The sequence below is a fragment of the Limulus polyphemus genome, unplaced genomic scaffold (assembly GCF_000517525.1).
Source record: "Limulus polyphemus unplaced genomic scaffold, Limulus_polyphemus-2.1.2 Scaffold2626, whole genome shotgun sequence".
In the NCBI taxonomy this organism is placed as follows: domain Eukaryota; kingdom Metazoa; phylum Arthropoda; class Merostomata; order Xiphosura; family Limulidae; genus Limulus; species Limulus polyphemus.
This window is the reverse complement of record NW_013668236.1, coordinates 135,258-149,466: the sequence shown is the minus strand read 5'-3', so window position 1 is coordinate 149,466 and position 14,209 is coordinate 135,258. Positions and strand designations below refer to the sequence as shown.

Below are 14,209 nucleotides of genomic sequence, written 5' to 3'. Positions count from 1 at the left end.
GATTCATCATGAGCTAGTAGTGTGAAATTTGTCATTATGATTCACTATTAACTAGTTGTGTGAAATTTGTCATTATGATTCATCATGAGCTAGTAGTGTGAAATTTGTCATTATGATTCACTATTAACTAGTTGTGTGAAATTTGTCATTATGATTCATCATGAGCTAGTAGTGTGAAATTTGTCATTATGATTCATCATGAGCTAGTAGTGTGAAATTTATCATTACGATTGACCATGAACTAGAAGTTTGAAATTGTGCAGTATGATTCATCATGAAATAGTAGTTTGAAGTTTATCATTACAATTCATTGTGAACTAGTAGTGTCAAGTTTATCATTACAATTCATTGTGAACTAGTAGTGTGAAGTTTATCATTACAATTCATTGTGAACTAGTAGTGTGAAGTTTATCATTACAATTCATTGTGAATTAGTAGTGTGAAGTTTATCATTACAATTCATTGTGAACTAGTAGTGTGAAGTTTATCATTACAAGTTCATTGTGAACTAGTAGTGTGAAGTTTATCATTACAATTCATTGTGAACTAGTAGTGTGAAGTTTATCATTACAATTCATTGTGAACTAGTAGTGTGCAGTTTATCATTACAATTCATTGTGAATTATTAGTGTGAAGTTTATCATTACAATTCATCGTGAACTAGTTGTGTGAAGTTTATCATTACAATTCCTTGTGAACTAGTGGTGTGAAGTTTATCATTACAATTCATCATGAACTAGTGGTGTGAAGTTTATCATTACAATTCATCTTGAACTAGTGGTGTGAAGTTTATCGTTACAATTCATCATGAACTAGTGGTGTGAAGTTTATCATTACAATTTGTCATGAACTAGTAGTGTGAAGTTTGTCATTACAATTTTTCATGAACTTGTAGTGTGAAGTTTATCATTACAATTTTTCATGAACTAGTAGTGTGAAGTTTATCATTACAATTCATTGTGAACTAGTTGTGTGAAGTTTATCATTACAATTTGTCATGAACTAGTAGTGTGAGATATATCAGTATGATTCACCATTAAATAGTAGTGTGAAATTTGTCATTATGATTCTCCATTAACTAGTAGTGTGAGATATATCAGTATGATTCATCATTGAATAGTTGTGTGAAATTTGTCATTATGATTCCCCATTAACTAGTAGTGTGAGATATATCAGTATGATTCATCATTGAATAGTTGTATGAGATTTGTCACTATGATTCACTATTAACTAGTAGTGTGAAATTTGTCACTATGATTCATTATTAACTAGTAGTGTGAAATTTGTCATTATGATTCACTATTAACTTGTAGTGTGAAATTTGTCATTATGATTGACCATGAACTAGAAATTTGAAGTTTATCATTACAATTCATCATGAATTAGTTGTGTGAAGTGGTTTGTCTTGTGTTACCTGAGGTATTGTAACACTATGGTGATTTTAGAAAAGTTTATACAAGATTACTTTTAACTTTTTCTCATGTTTTTTTCTTTTTTTTCTTTTTTGTTTGAAATACTTTTTTCATGAAAATGTTGACACTAGAATTACTGATGGTCCCTGAAAAACACTTTCCTAAACTAGTTATGTACCAAACTGCTAGTGGATCCATTAATTCATTGGTTACAGGGTTTCTAATACATATGAGTCAAACAAAAACTTTTAAATGAAAATGCTATCTATACAGTAATTAATCTTACTAGTTACCATGGAGTCTTCTACGTATCTTAAATAGAAAATGAGTTATTTCCACCAATTATGTTAGTCAGCTCTTTCCACTAAGTGTTGTAACAGATATAAACAAAATTACTTTATTTTACAATATCAGGGTTAATATATTTTTTGCCCTTACAAACACTTGTATTTATTGTTTTTATTCAAAGAATTGGAGAAGAACAAAGCCCATCATGCCTTGTGTTTATTCAATATGTATTTTCAGGTGAGAAGAGCAGGGTATGGAAAGGAACAAGTCCTCTTCTTCTGGCTTGCAGGACAATGCTAGGGCAAGTGAAGGGAGCTGTTGACATCATCAAATTGTTGCTGAAGCATGGGGCTGATCCAAATGTTCAAGATGAAGCAAAATGTTCAAGCATAAACACTCCTTTAAAAGAAGGTTTGTAGAACTGTATTTCATTGAAGTAAAGGTTATTACATAACTTTGATGAATTATTACAAGGATTGATATGTAAGAACTGCATCTTGGCTTTTTATTAGACATGATACATTATGCTCTGTAATTATAACTTCTAGTATTTTTTTATATATACTTTATATAAAATAATTATTTTCCACATGGGAATTTCTTTTTTAGTGGTAGTGATTAGCTGCCTGTATTTGTGTGTCTCTTCTTTAGCAATTTTAAATATTGGTTTATATAAAATGTATCAGCAAGAAAAAATCCATGATATTTGTTTTGTTTCAGAGTGCTGAGATTTCAAGTCATCTTGTAGTGAACATATTCTTACTGCCTCAGTACTAATGTTGTAGATAAATTGTAACTGTTTGTTGTCAGTGAATATTTCCTTTGTGAATGATTTTTTCTTTCTAAAACTAGCTTGTGGAGTAATACTGCAGTAATTCTATATTGTTCCTTATCTGTTTGTAAGGCAAAGATGAATTATCTTCATGAGTACCTAAAAGAGGGAATTTTATTCTGTTTCATGCTGTTTCTGTTTCGGGATTCTGTAAAGGGAAATATTCTTTTTTATGTTTGTTACATAATGCTACAGTGTGTTGACATACAACCTAATTTCTCATTGGCTCTTCCTATCTTCTGTTTAGTTTTGGAGTTGGTGTTTTAAACTATGTGCTGTGGTGGTCTGATGAGGAACTCATCACAGTGTTTGAAACACTGTCTCGAAAGCTAGACAGAAAGCAAAAATAGTCCATATGAAACTATTTAATAATATGCCATTTTAACCATAATGAAATATTCTTCAATCCAGTCATCTATATTATGTAAAATGAACTTTTGTTTTTTTATATATAGTCTGTTATTTTATGGCCCTGTTGTTATAACATCTTTTATTCTTTTGGGCTTGTTTTTCATTTAATGTATTTTTTATCCAAACCAGTTAAATTGCTGATCTTCCCATTCTTGTGCTTATGACTGATATCTTTCATCTTTTAGCATGGATCCAGTAAATGACAAGTATTCCAAACTTATGTTTTTTTTGTGTGTGTGTGTTTTGTGCATTCAAAATATTTGAATTTTCAATTTAGAATTATTTTGTATGCTTTCCTTCATCATTCCTATTTAAGCAAAATTTCATTTATCATCAGCAGCATTGTCTTTTCTTCTTTTTCACACTTACATATATATCTTATTACATTTTGTGACTTTGGGGGTGTTTTATTTATTTTCACTTTCTGGTATACTTCTTTATTTCCTCTAACACTTGATTTTCATTGTCATATGTTATTTTTGAAATAAATAGTCATTAGTGATTTGATCTTATTAAGACCCGCAAAATGCCTCTTTTGACCCATACTTTAAATTTCTTATATTTTAAGAGGATTGAGAGAGAGTAATCATATTAATTTTTGTGGTTCTGTGTTTTCTAAGTAAGATGTAATATTTATTTATTGTTACTTTCATTGTTTTTATTATTATTATTATACTTTTATTGTGGAGATTGTTTTGCATTGTTAGTTTAATATATTTATCTAGGACTAACATAAATCTACTAAACTGACTGAGCCTCATGAGATATTATTGGGAATATGGTCAAAAATATTGTTAACAGTGAGGGTACTTAACTGATAAAATAATGCATTCTAACCTTTAGTAGGTTATGTAGGAATGTAAGAAAAGTATATTCAATTAGCTATGCTGATTGCAAAGTTCATTTTTAGTTTCACTTTAAATACATATCTTGCTATAATTGGAAGTTAATATTAATTTGGATATAGAGATTTTACACCATTCTTCTAATTTGGAGAATTTGTTTTCTTCAATTAATAAAAGTGTTTGCCTCGTGTATCTTACTGTATTGCAGGCTTCCATTCTCAGTTGTTTTTCCAGTGGGAAACGTACAGTTAGTTCTTCCTTATTAACTAATTCACACCTTCTTTGTATTTTTCTTGGTTCTTGTAGTCATGAGTTTGCTCATTTTCCTTTTTTTTTGTTATCTATTGTATAGCCTGATGTGGGTCATACTAGTAACAAATTGAGTCATTTTTAACTTCAAGTATATATGCCTGTTGTCAAATTTCTGCTGAAATGCCTTGGTTGAGCTATTGTCATCATCTTTCTATGTTTTTGGTGTTAGAGAACAAATGTTAGGGACCAATACCTATGGAAGGTAGGATATTCTGAAAATTTTCTTCATTGAGTTTTGTTATTTGAAGTTTCTTCATTTTTAATGTGCATTTATTATAGCTAGTGTATGGTTAAATTTTTACTTTCATCTGTGAATAGTCTAAAAATATGTACGTATGATTTATATCCTGTTCTGGATGTTTTACAACTGAGTTTATAGTTCAATCTGGCTTGTTTGTGTCTGTCCCTACCAAAAAATCTTTTGTTTCTTTGCTTTAGTCAATGAGAATATATGTATGCCTTAAAAATAAGTCTGTTTTTGTTTTCTCACTTTACTTTTTTACCTTGTACTCTCTTGGTACACATTGAAATCTAGACAAACTCCTTTTGTATTTTTCTGTTGATGATTAACTCACTACTTATCTCTGAGTTATATAGACAGAATAATAACATACTAAAATATGATAGTACTTGTATGTGCTATGATGTGTAAGTAAGATTGTTCATAATCTGGTTTTATCACATCTGTACGATAAATATTTTGTGCTACCCCACTTATTCCTGCCTTTTCATATTTAACTCTTCACCATAAATTTAATTGGGTTATACTTATTTCTACATCATTGATACTTTAATCTTCTGATGTTGTTCTTTGTTTGATATACAAAATGTGATATATTCAGTTATAGGGCAATGTATGCTGGATACTTAATTATTAACCCCCTCCTCCAGTAAACTAGAGGGATTATAACATTAAAAATTAGAAAGGAGAGTAGATGATTAATAAATGGCATTCGTGTAGGTGTATGATGCAACATACAGTGATTATTTCCACTTACTAAATTGTTTTAATTTGCAAACAAAAATGCTGTATGGGTATTTGTTTTAATTGTAAAAATGTACAAATGGAAAGTGGTTATACAATGAGTATTTTCTAAAGCTATAATGGAATGGACACATTTGCAGCTCTAGAACGTCGGTGTGACAGCAGGTACGTTGAAGACTCTAAAGAAGCAGTCTATACACTTGTTTCTTCTGGTGCTCAGAGTGATCTGTGTACTGGCTTTGAACTTACCACCCCTCTTATTATTGCTGCTCAGAATCTAGATATTGAATGTTTACAGATATTGTTATTTAGCATTGCTGACCCAGGTAAGTCTGTAGCTTTTTCAGATAGAATGTTTGTTGTTTTTTAAGAGCACATTTGAAGTTTATACACCAATAATTGCTTTGTTTATGTTTCTGTAAAAGAAAAAGAAATGGTAACTTTGATCATTTCTGACATAACAAACCTTAGGATCAGTAGAATTATAAAGTTCCATCCTTTTTTTTTGTATACGTAAAATGATTAGAAAGCATGCTAATTACAGATTTAATTCACATTCTGAAAACTGTTAGTTAACTTGGAAACTTCTTCACAATTAATGTTAGTTTCAGTTATTAGAACATCCTTTTTTTTTGTATATGTAAAATGATTAGAAAGCGTGCTAATCACAGATTTAATTCACATTCTGAAAACTGTTAGTTAACTTGGAAACTTCTTCACAATTAATGTTAGTTTCAGTTATTAGAACATCCTTTTTAATATACGTTTTTTGTACCTAATTAATTATTGTCTGGTTAACTATTCATTTTAACAATAGAAGTTCTTTAAAAACAATACCGTATTTGTGAAACATTTAAGTAACTGCAAATTCTAAATTTTCCAAATGATGGCTTTGACTTCCAGATAATGTTCTATTCTTGTGACAGTTTTGTGTTAATTGTATCACAGACATTCCATTTCTTGTTCTTATACATCTTGAGAAAACAAATAAATATAATATTCCATATTGGATGTTACTTTTATATTGTTATTGAACTGACCTGTTAATTTTAAATCTAATGTGACATCAGTACTCAATGATTTATTATTCAAAGGTTAAATTCCTTAACTAGAAGTTGTATAATAGCAAATGTCTAATCTGGTTCAGATGAAAAAGGATTAATGGTAGTGTGCTAAGTTATCCAAGGTGTAGATAACAACAACGACTATCTCAGAACATTTTAATATGGTGAAATTGATGCGTGTGATTTTAGTGAATAATCATTACAAAATTACTGAAGACTTGTGGTATAACATTAGCCACCAGAGCAGCCAGTATCAACACACAGGGTGTTAGAAAGTATGACACTGCTCTGATTAGAGCTTGCAGCCATAGTTTAGAGAATCCAGAACAGGCAAAAGAAGTTGCGGCCTTGTTATTAAAGAATGGTGCAGATCCCAACCTTGAAGCTAACTTGTTATTTGACTCAGGTAAATTACTGAAATTTTTAATATAAAAAGTACTTCTTCCCAAATAAACAGTCAGGAGTCCTCACAAGTTTTCCACACTTCTTAAATGACATTTGTTAAAGTCTTCAGCTTTCATTACATAATTGAAGCATATAATCACATATTGTTATAGTAAAATGTTCTTTTACTCATTAGAAGCATTTACATGTGTTTTACAGGTTAAGAAAAAGTAATGGTTGTTTAACATGTTTATTAGGGAGGTAAAGAAAGTTCATACCTGTAACAACAGAGGTAAGAGAAACTGGTAGTAATTTTATATTCAGTTGTTACCAAGGGAGTAAGAGAGAGAGATAGGTAAGTGTCCTAACATTAATTAATAAGAGTTACAGAATGGTTTATTTATTATCATAAAATATGGTACTATGTATGCACAAGAAGTTGTTTACTTGTGTTCTGTTAATTATCATAAGGTAAGTATAGCTAGTGATGCCTTAACACCTGTTACAAAGGGGTAATAGAAACTGATAACTGTTTCAAACAGGTAAAGGAAGCTATGGACTGTCTTAATATTTTCAAATAAAGAAGTACCAGAACTTTATAATTGCCTCAACATCTGTCATTAAAGAAACTGACTTTTAATATCAGTATTTATGAAGTATGGGAACAGAACACGAGACAGTCATTGGATTTTTTTAATAAGGTCATCCAATTTCTTGTCATCCTAGTAAATTATATCAAAGCCATTTTTCAAAGGCATATTTTGATGAGTGTAAAAGCCATCATTATGTTTCATTACATTCTCAAACAGATATTAAGGCAACCATCACTTATTTAATACATGTATTAATTTAGGTAAATATTGTCCTCCAGTACTCACTGTAAGAGATTTGTAAGTAATACCAGTAAAAAATTAAAAAATGTATCATCTTTCCAGTCCATCCTGCCACAGATATTTTTTATTTAAGTAATTATCAGTGACAGATTTAAAATAGGCATTACTTTGTAGTACTCATTCAGCCACAGGGTTTTAGGTAACCATTAGTAACATATGTAAAACAGACACCAGATTCCTTACTTCCTTAGTGAAAGATGTTAAGAAATGAATATGTTGTCTATATGGGACAAATATCCAGGCAATTAACTATATTTCCTGGGTAACAAGAATTTGAATAGCATGTTAATGCCTGGAAATCATTCTGTTTTTCAAAATCAGCATTAGTTTTATACAGTAACCAACAGTAGACGGTCAAAATACAGCCAGTTTAAAGGAACTTGCATGAAATTTAGAAGTTCTTTAAGAACTTTCATATATATATTGATAGGTTTCACCTTATCTATTTCTTCCAGCCATTCGAAGTAGTAATCATGAACTACTGAACTTGCTGTTGGATCATGGAGCTAAATTAACTTCCAGCATGATTTCATGTCACATTGAGGAGAGTTTGGAAATGGTGGATCAGCTACTTTTATGGGGGATAGATCCATCTGTTTTCTTGTGTTTTGTTAATGAGTGTTCAACCAACTGGATTTTCAATAATGTGGTGGACTTACTAGAAAAGTGTCTGAAGTTTTCTGGTATTACAAGAGAGATGTACTACCTTGTGAAGCATATGGTGGCTAAAGTGTTAAACAGCTGCATGGAGAGTCCTGAGCTGGAAAGTTTGCTGATTAAACCATTTGGTAGGTTCTTAAGCTATCAAGACTTTGTCAGGAGATGTATATATCTTGAAAAAGACCATTAAGTGGAAATTTAATATCCAAGAAAACTGTACTGTCTTGTATTTTAGAGGGTGGTGTTGTTTAACAAAAGGTTTCACACATTTAGTAATTCTATAGCAAACCCTGGGGGCTAAGAGAACACTAAACCTGGAAAAGTTAGTGTAAGGTATATACACATATAATATTAAACTTCTGATGCTAATTACATAAAACTTTGACATTTTTCTTTACTTGCAAGGTTATAAGGTTTATTTGAGACCAAAATCATAGACTTTTAATGTGTTACTGAAGTTACAAGCAGTTATTTAAATTATTTCAAAATTTATCATTAAAGAGCCTTGGTAAAAGTTTAGGAAGTCTCTGTTGTGATTAATGTTGAAATTCTGATATGAGTTTGCTATGGTGAACCATACGTTTTAAAACTGGGGAAGTGTAACCAGTTCCTTCAATATCTAGTTTGAAAATTATGTAAAAATTAACTTAAAAAAGAAAACTCTTCGTTAGAAAAAATAATTCAGTCTATTTTGGTGTTTGATAAAGGTTATAATGTCACTATTTAACAAGTTAAATGGGAACTACATTTGAATAAGGGATGTGTTTGTGAACAGAAAAACTTGTCCTTCTGAAACAAAGCTATATATATATGTCTTCTACTCAATATTTAATGATTTATTTATAAACTGGAATTGTTATCCTTTAAAATTCATTCATGTGTTTATCTCAGTGTCTGATGATTTACTTATGAACAGTATGGGTTAATCTTTAAAGTGAAGACTGTTTCTGTGTGTGCATGTATGCATTTGAATACTTTTTGATTTACACAATAAACTGATTGCAGTTATTTTTTTGGTGAGTTTTATGTGAAGTTTAGTGACGAGCTTTCAGAGCCAAGTTAGTGGGAAGATCATAATTGTGCTTGTACTGTAAAACATTATAGGTTTTAAAATATATATAGTAAAACTTATGGTGCATATAGTAGTTAATCACCTAAAGCAGTGAAGGTACTTCATTGAACAAATGATGTATGAGTGCTCATCTCACCATCTTATGATTAGCACTCTGATTTGGTAGCTGTTAACCTACTAAATCAAAATTGTCCATGTGTCTATATCACTATTTTACAAGTGATAATTAACTTGTGATCTGGAAGAGTTAATGTCTACATTCATTTAATGTATTGTAGGAAAATTATAATTATAAGCTGTGTAAATCAAAGGATTTGATGAAACACTGGAATAATAATTCCTAATATAATTAACTCCAGATAGATAACTTTCTTAATATTATAAATCTTATAATTGAAGTCCAGTATAATTATGGAAAATGGTTTATTAAACTGAGATTCACATTAGTTACGGCAAATTGCTGTCATCTGTGATCCACCAAATTTGTGGTTACGATAAAGGTTCGGTCAACTGAAATCCAGCATTGTTTTTTAACTGATATTCAAATTTTTTGAATATGAGCAAAAAAGTATTTTTGTTAAAAAAAACCACAACATAAAACAGAGTGTAATTGAAATAGTTATAATGGGCTCTTCTTACTAAAAAATAAATTAAAAGTAACAATCATCGGAAATTTAACCACTGAACTCATACTGAGTTACATATTCTGTTATGATATTAATAAATGACCCTATTATAAAGTTTACTTGATTACAAGTAAGCTTGATCTTTTGTGAGTTGTTAATTTAGAAGTTCTATTTTATATTTTCAGACAATGTAAGCAGACTTCAAGACTTGTGCAGAATAAAGATCAGACACCATCTCCATGCTCTTCACAGTTGTAAGATTGAAAATTTTATTGCAGAGCTTCCATTACCCCAACATTTAAAATCTTATCTTTCTCATTCATTGCTTCAAGGAGAAATGGGATTTGTTTGAGGAGTCACTGAGAGGAATCTCTCCATGTGAGAGTTTGGAATAACTGTTGGCTCAGACTTTCGAAAAAACAAAATGTATTGATATGAGATATAGTTTCATCTGTTTCCATTATCTTTGAAGTTAAGTGACAAACATTTATGCTTTTCTCTGAAAACATGAACTAATCATTTTTCTGTTAAAAGATAGATGCATGCTAGTTTTACACAATGGAAAGTTTAAAGTGCACATTTGTTCTTTTGTAATAAATTAATGCAAACTAAGTCTTTAGAAAATAAATGAATATTTCCAGTAATCAATTTATGAATACTTATTATATATAGTATTACACCAGGCTTTAAACATATAGAATTGTTTGAAAACATACAAATCCAATGAGTGACTTTAAGCATACATACTTGGTGATGATTATAAAGTCAAAAATCTTTATACATACGTTTTTGTATTTAATAAATATGTGTACTACATTTCCTTCCCACAGCACTAGCTATAATGCATTAGAAAGATGTCATGAAAGTTTATTGCATACAGTTAAAATAGTTTTATAAATGTAACTGATCTTCATACACTCAGATTTTTCAATGATATTTATTATTGATATTATTTATTTTAATGATTTGTTTACTGGCCCAACTAATTTAAGTTAAAAAACCAATCATAATTTTTTTTTTTCACTTATGCTTGCCTAGAGAAGTTTTGTAGAGTTAAACATATTCAGCATGGAGCCTGCCATGATGCATCTTAAAGTCTAAGGAATTGAATCTTGGTATGAGAACTCTGAAAGCTATTCTAGCTGGTGAATAAAGGTTTTTAGCTTTGTGGATAAGTCTTCAAGATACAAAAACTAGTTGAAATATAAATAACAACCACTAGCTAAAGATTGTTACTTAAATATTTACTCTGGGTTGGTAACATTTTTTGAAAAGACATTACTTAATACTTTGAATTGTTTTTAGTTATAGTTATTTACAACTAATATAAAGCATTGGAAAATACAATAAAATCCTTAATCCTTTGCTTAATAGCATATTGTAGCATCTCATAAGAATAACCCTGCAGTATTCTTGTGCTCAATAAGCTTTCAGGCAACTGTTAATTGTATAAGAATGATTCTGTAGTTTCTGGGCTGTCCTTGTAACTTCTTCCTCCATCATCAATCAGGCTCATTTTATGATCTTGATTATTACTTCACCGTGCAATTTCCATTCTAATATGAAAGGTTGTAAGGTTCTCTTAGACCACTGTTTCTCAATCTTTTCAATACCAGGGACTGGCTGGCTTACTCCCTAAACTGTTGCAGACCACCAAGATCCAAGAACAATGAAAAACCTTTATAATTTACATAGGAATATTATGTCAGTTTATATTTTTGTGAAATTAAAACAGCTGCTCATTTCAAGCTTTGGTTAGAAGCTCATGTGCCTTTGTCAACATCAAATCCTTGTTTTGACCAACTTCATTGCAATTGCATTTTTGGGTCAGAAGACTTTCTTTTGTAACCATAACCTTCTCTCTGTGAGTAAGGCTTTTATTTTGAATTGGTTCAGTGTACAAGTTTATCCACTTTGGTATAGAACAAAATGAAAGTTCTGTTCTCCAGTATGTTGGATTCTTTGACTGTATATTACTTAAAAATCTTGCTACATGAATATCCTTCCTTGGAAAGAGCTGTGACACCTACTCCTGCCATAACTCTATCCTGGTGCAGTTGCACTGTTGTATTTTTGGGAATTCATTGTGTACCATAACACAATTTGGAACCTAGCACTTTATGGGTAATGCACAGTACTGGATCATATTTGGAATATCAGTGCTTTGTTCACTAAGTTCTTGCATCATGTTTACTTAACTTGTGCTCTTAAGATGGCTTTTTGAGACTTAAGGAATAAAATAAGTTATTTATTGTAACCTTATATAACTTAAAGGATAAATGTTGTTGTTACTGTTACCTGTGAAGTTTTGTGTAGACTGAGTCAGAATGAATTACAACAAGTATGATTATTATCTTTTCAGGCTGATACATGGGTAGCCAGGTTGACTGATTAAAAATTGTGTGGTAAAATAATTTAAGATGAGGAGTGAATCAGGTTAGTAAATTTTTTTATGGTACAACAAGCTCGGGGTTCTCAGATTTTTTATAACTGGGATATCCCTTTCATGGACTCATACAAGTTGCAACCATCTACATAATGTTATTGCATCTAATAAGACAAAACGAATATATTTCTTGCTAGGATAATACAGTTCTATACACAGTTTATTTTCAAGCTAAAAAATATGAAAAACTTCTTACATTTGAGATCCCTCAGTGACCTTCCCCCTAAAAGGTCATTATCACAGGTTAAGTATTTATATTTTGTATTTATGGCAAAGCTTCTAAGACTGCTGCTGTCCCTAAGTTTGAACTACTGACCAGAGGGGGAGTACCTGGTCAGCAGCACCCTACCTTCCAATGTCTATGCTAAAGGTTTGACTGTCACTCTTATAATGCACCCAAAGCTTAAAATGTAGGAAATATTTTGTGATATCACATGGATGCAAACCTGGCTCACTAGCTCTGAAGGCAGAGCTCTACCCCGTTGCTAACCTGTACCCATCACAGGTTGAAAATACCCGCATTAAGTTAAAATAGTTTTAAACGTTTGAAATTAGGTGACTTAAAATGCTTCTTTGATTTTCTTTATCATAAATCTTATGATAAAGAAAATCAAAGAAGCATTTTAAGTAACTAATTGTTTTATATCATCTTAAGTTATTATTCCTACATAAGAATTTCATATATATATATAAAATTGCCCTAGTTCTGTTGAAATTGTGTGACAAACTAAACATAAATGAATATTTCAAGATTTTCAAATAGTTATGCCTGGTAAAATTATATGGTATATTACATTCAAATAGTACTTTAATAATAGTCTAGCTGAGACAATTCAGTCAAAAAATGTACTGTCACCTTAGCTCAAGGAAGGATGTCAACAACTAAGATTTCAGGCAGGTCAGGTAAACACTGTTTGGTAAATTCAACTCATTTAAAAATATCTAAGTCCTAGAACTTAAAAAATAATGATATCAAAAGATTACAATTAAGTCAGTTAATACAAAACATTTAGACTTTACTACCTTAATTAAGAAAGTAGTATACTAAGTTTGATTAAGGATCTTCCAAACTCTGTAAGTGAGATAGCCTGATTAATAACTTTGGTGAAGTAAAAGTACGAGGTTATCAAACTAAAATCATCAAATAATGCTAGTTACACCTGAATTATCTTTAAAAATCTGCTCAATTTACAGTTATTTTGCAATTCTGTAATTACTGTGCTTAAATGGACTTACGTTAACACTATAATAAACTAGGTCTACATTAGCAACAACAAAAATTGTATAAATTGGCCGTTCATTCAAAATAATGTTTTTTAGTGAAATATACTAATGCATTTAATTTTGTTTTATAATATATCCAGAAATAGTGAGGTTTTGGTACTTATGTGTGCAGGGCCAATGCAGTCATCAAATACTGCCACAGTTTTGTTAAACTAATTTTTCACAAGTGTTTATAAAATTCATAAATTATTAATACCATGGTTTGAAATAAATTGTTTCTTGTATTTCTGAATTACAAACATTACTTTTTTAATATATATATATTTATTGTTCATTATGTATTAAAATTGTGAACAATGTTCCCTCTAATCTGCACATTGAAAACAATAGGCTGTTAATGGTTTTGTGTGGAAGACATAGGCCTAGTATTTGAATAATACCTTGTCCAAGTGTCAAAAAGGAGTACAGGTTCCAACAGCTGCTCAAAAAAGTGCTGTTCAACTTTTTTAAAGAAAGGAAATCTTTTTTGACAGAAAAGTAGTGTTCATAGAAGTAGAAAAAAAAAAAGGGAACATTGATTGTGTGTACTTTTTTAAAATAAAATATTTCATGTTTAAATTGATTGATATGTATATTTTTTTCATAATTTCTGGTATCTTCACAGAGTTTTAAACCAAATTCCTAAACAACACTTACCAATGGACTCATTGGTAATCTCTTTAAACTGAAACAACCTTGTCAATAAATGGAAGCTT

General features: G+C 30.3%; 1 protein-coding gene across 1 annotated transcript in view; it reads left to right on the top strand.

Annotated features, from left to right (window-relative positions):
* LOC106467476 (ankyrin repeat and SOCS box protein 3-like) overlaps positions 1-10,733 on the top strand; it is a 25,837-nt gene extending 15,104 nt beyond the window's left edge. The window contains exons 5-9 of the mRNA XM_013927835.2: positions 1,938-2,111; positions 5,226-5,411; positions 6,385-6,555; positions 7,882-8,214; positions 9,970-10,733. Coding sequence (XP_013783289.2) covers positions 1,938-2,111; positions 5,226-5,411; positions 6,385-6,555; positions 7,882-8,214; positions 9,970-10,136 — 1,031 coding nt within the window. The 3' untranslated portion in view covers positions 10,137-10,733. The remainder of the gene's footprint in view (positions 1-1,937; positions 2,112-5,225; positions 5,412-6,384; positions 6,556-7,881; positions 8,215-9,969) is intronic.
* The last annotated feature ends 3,476 nt before the right edge of the window (positions 10,734-14,209 follow it).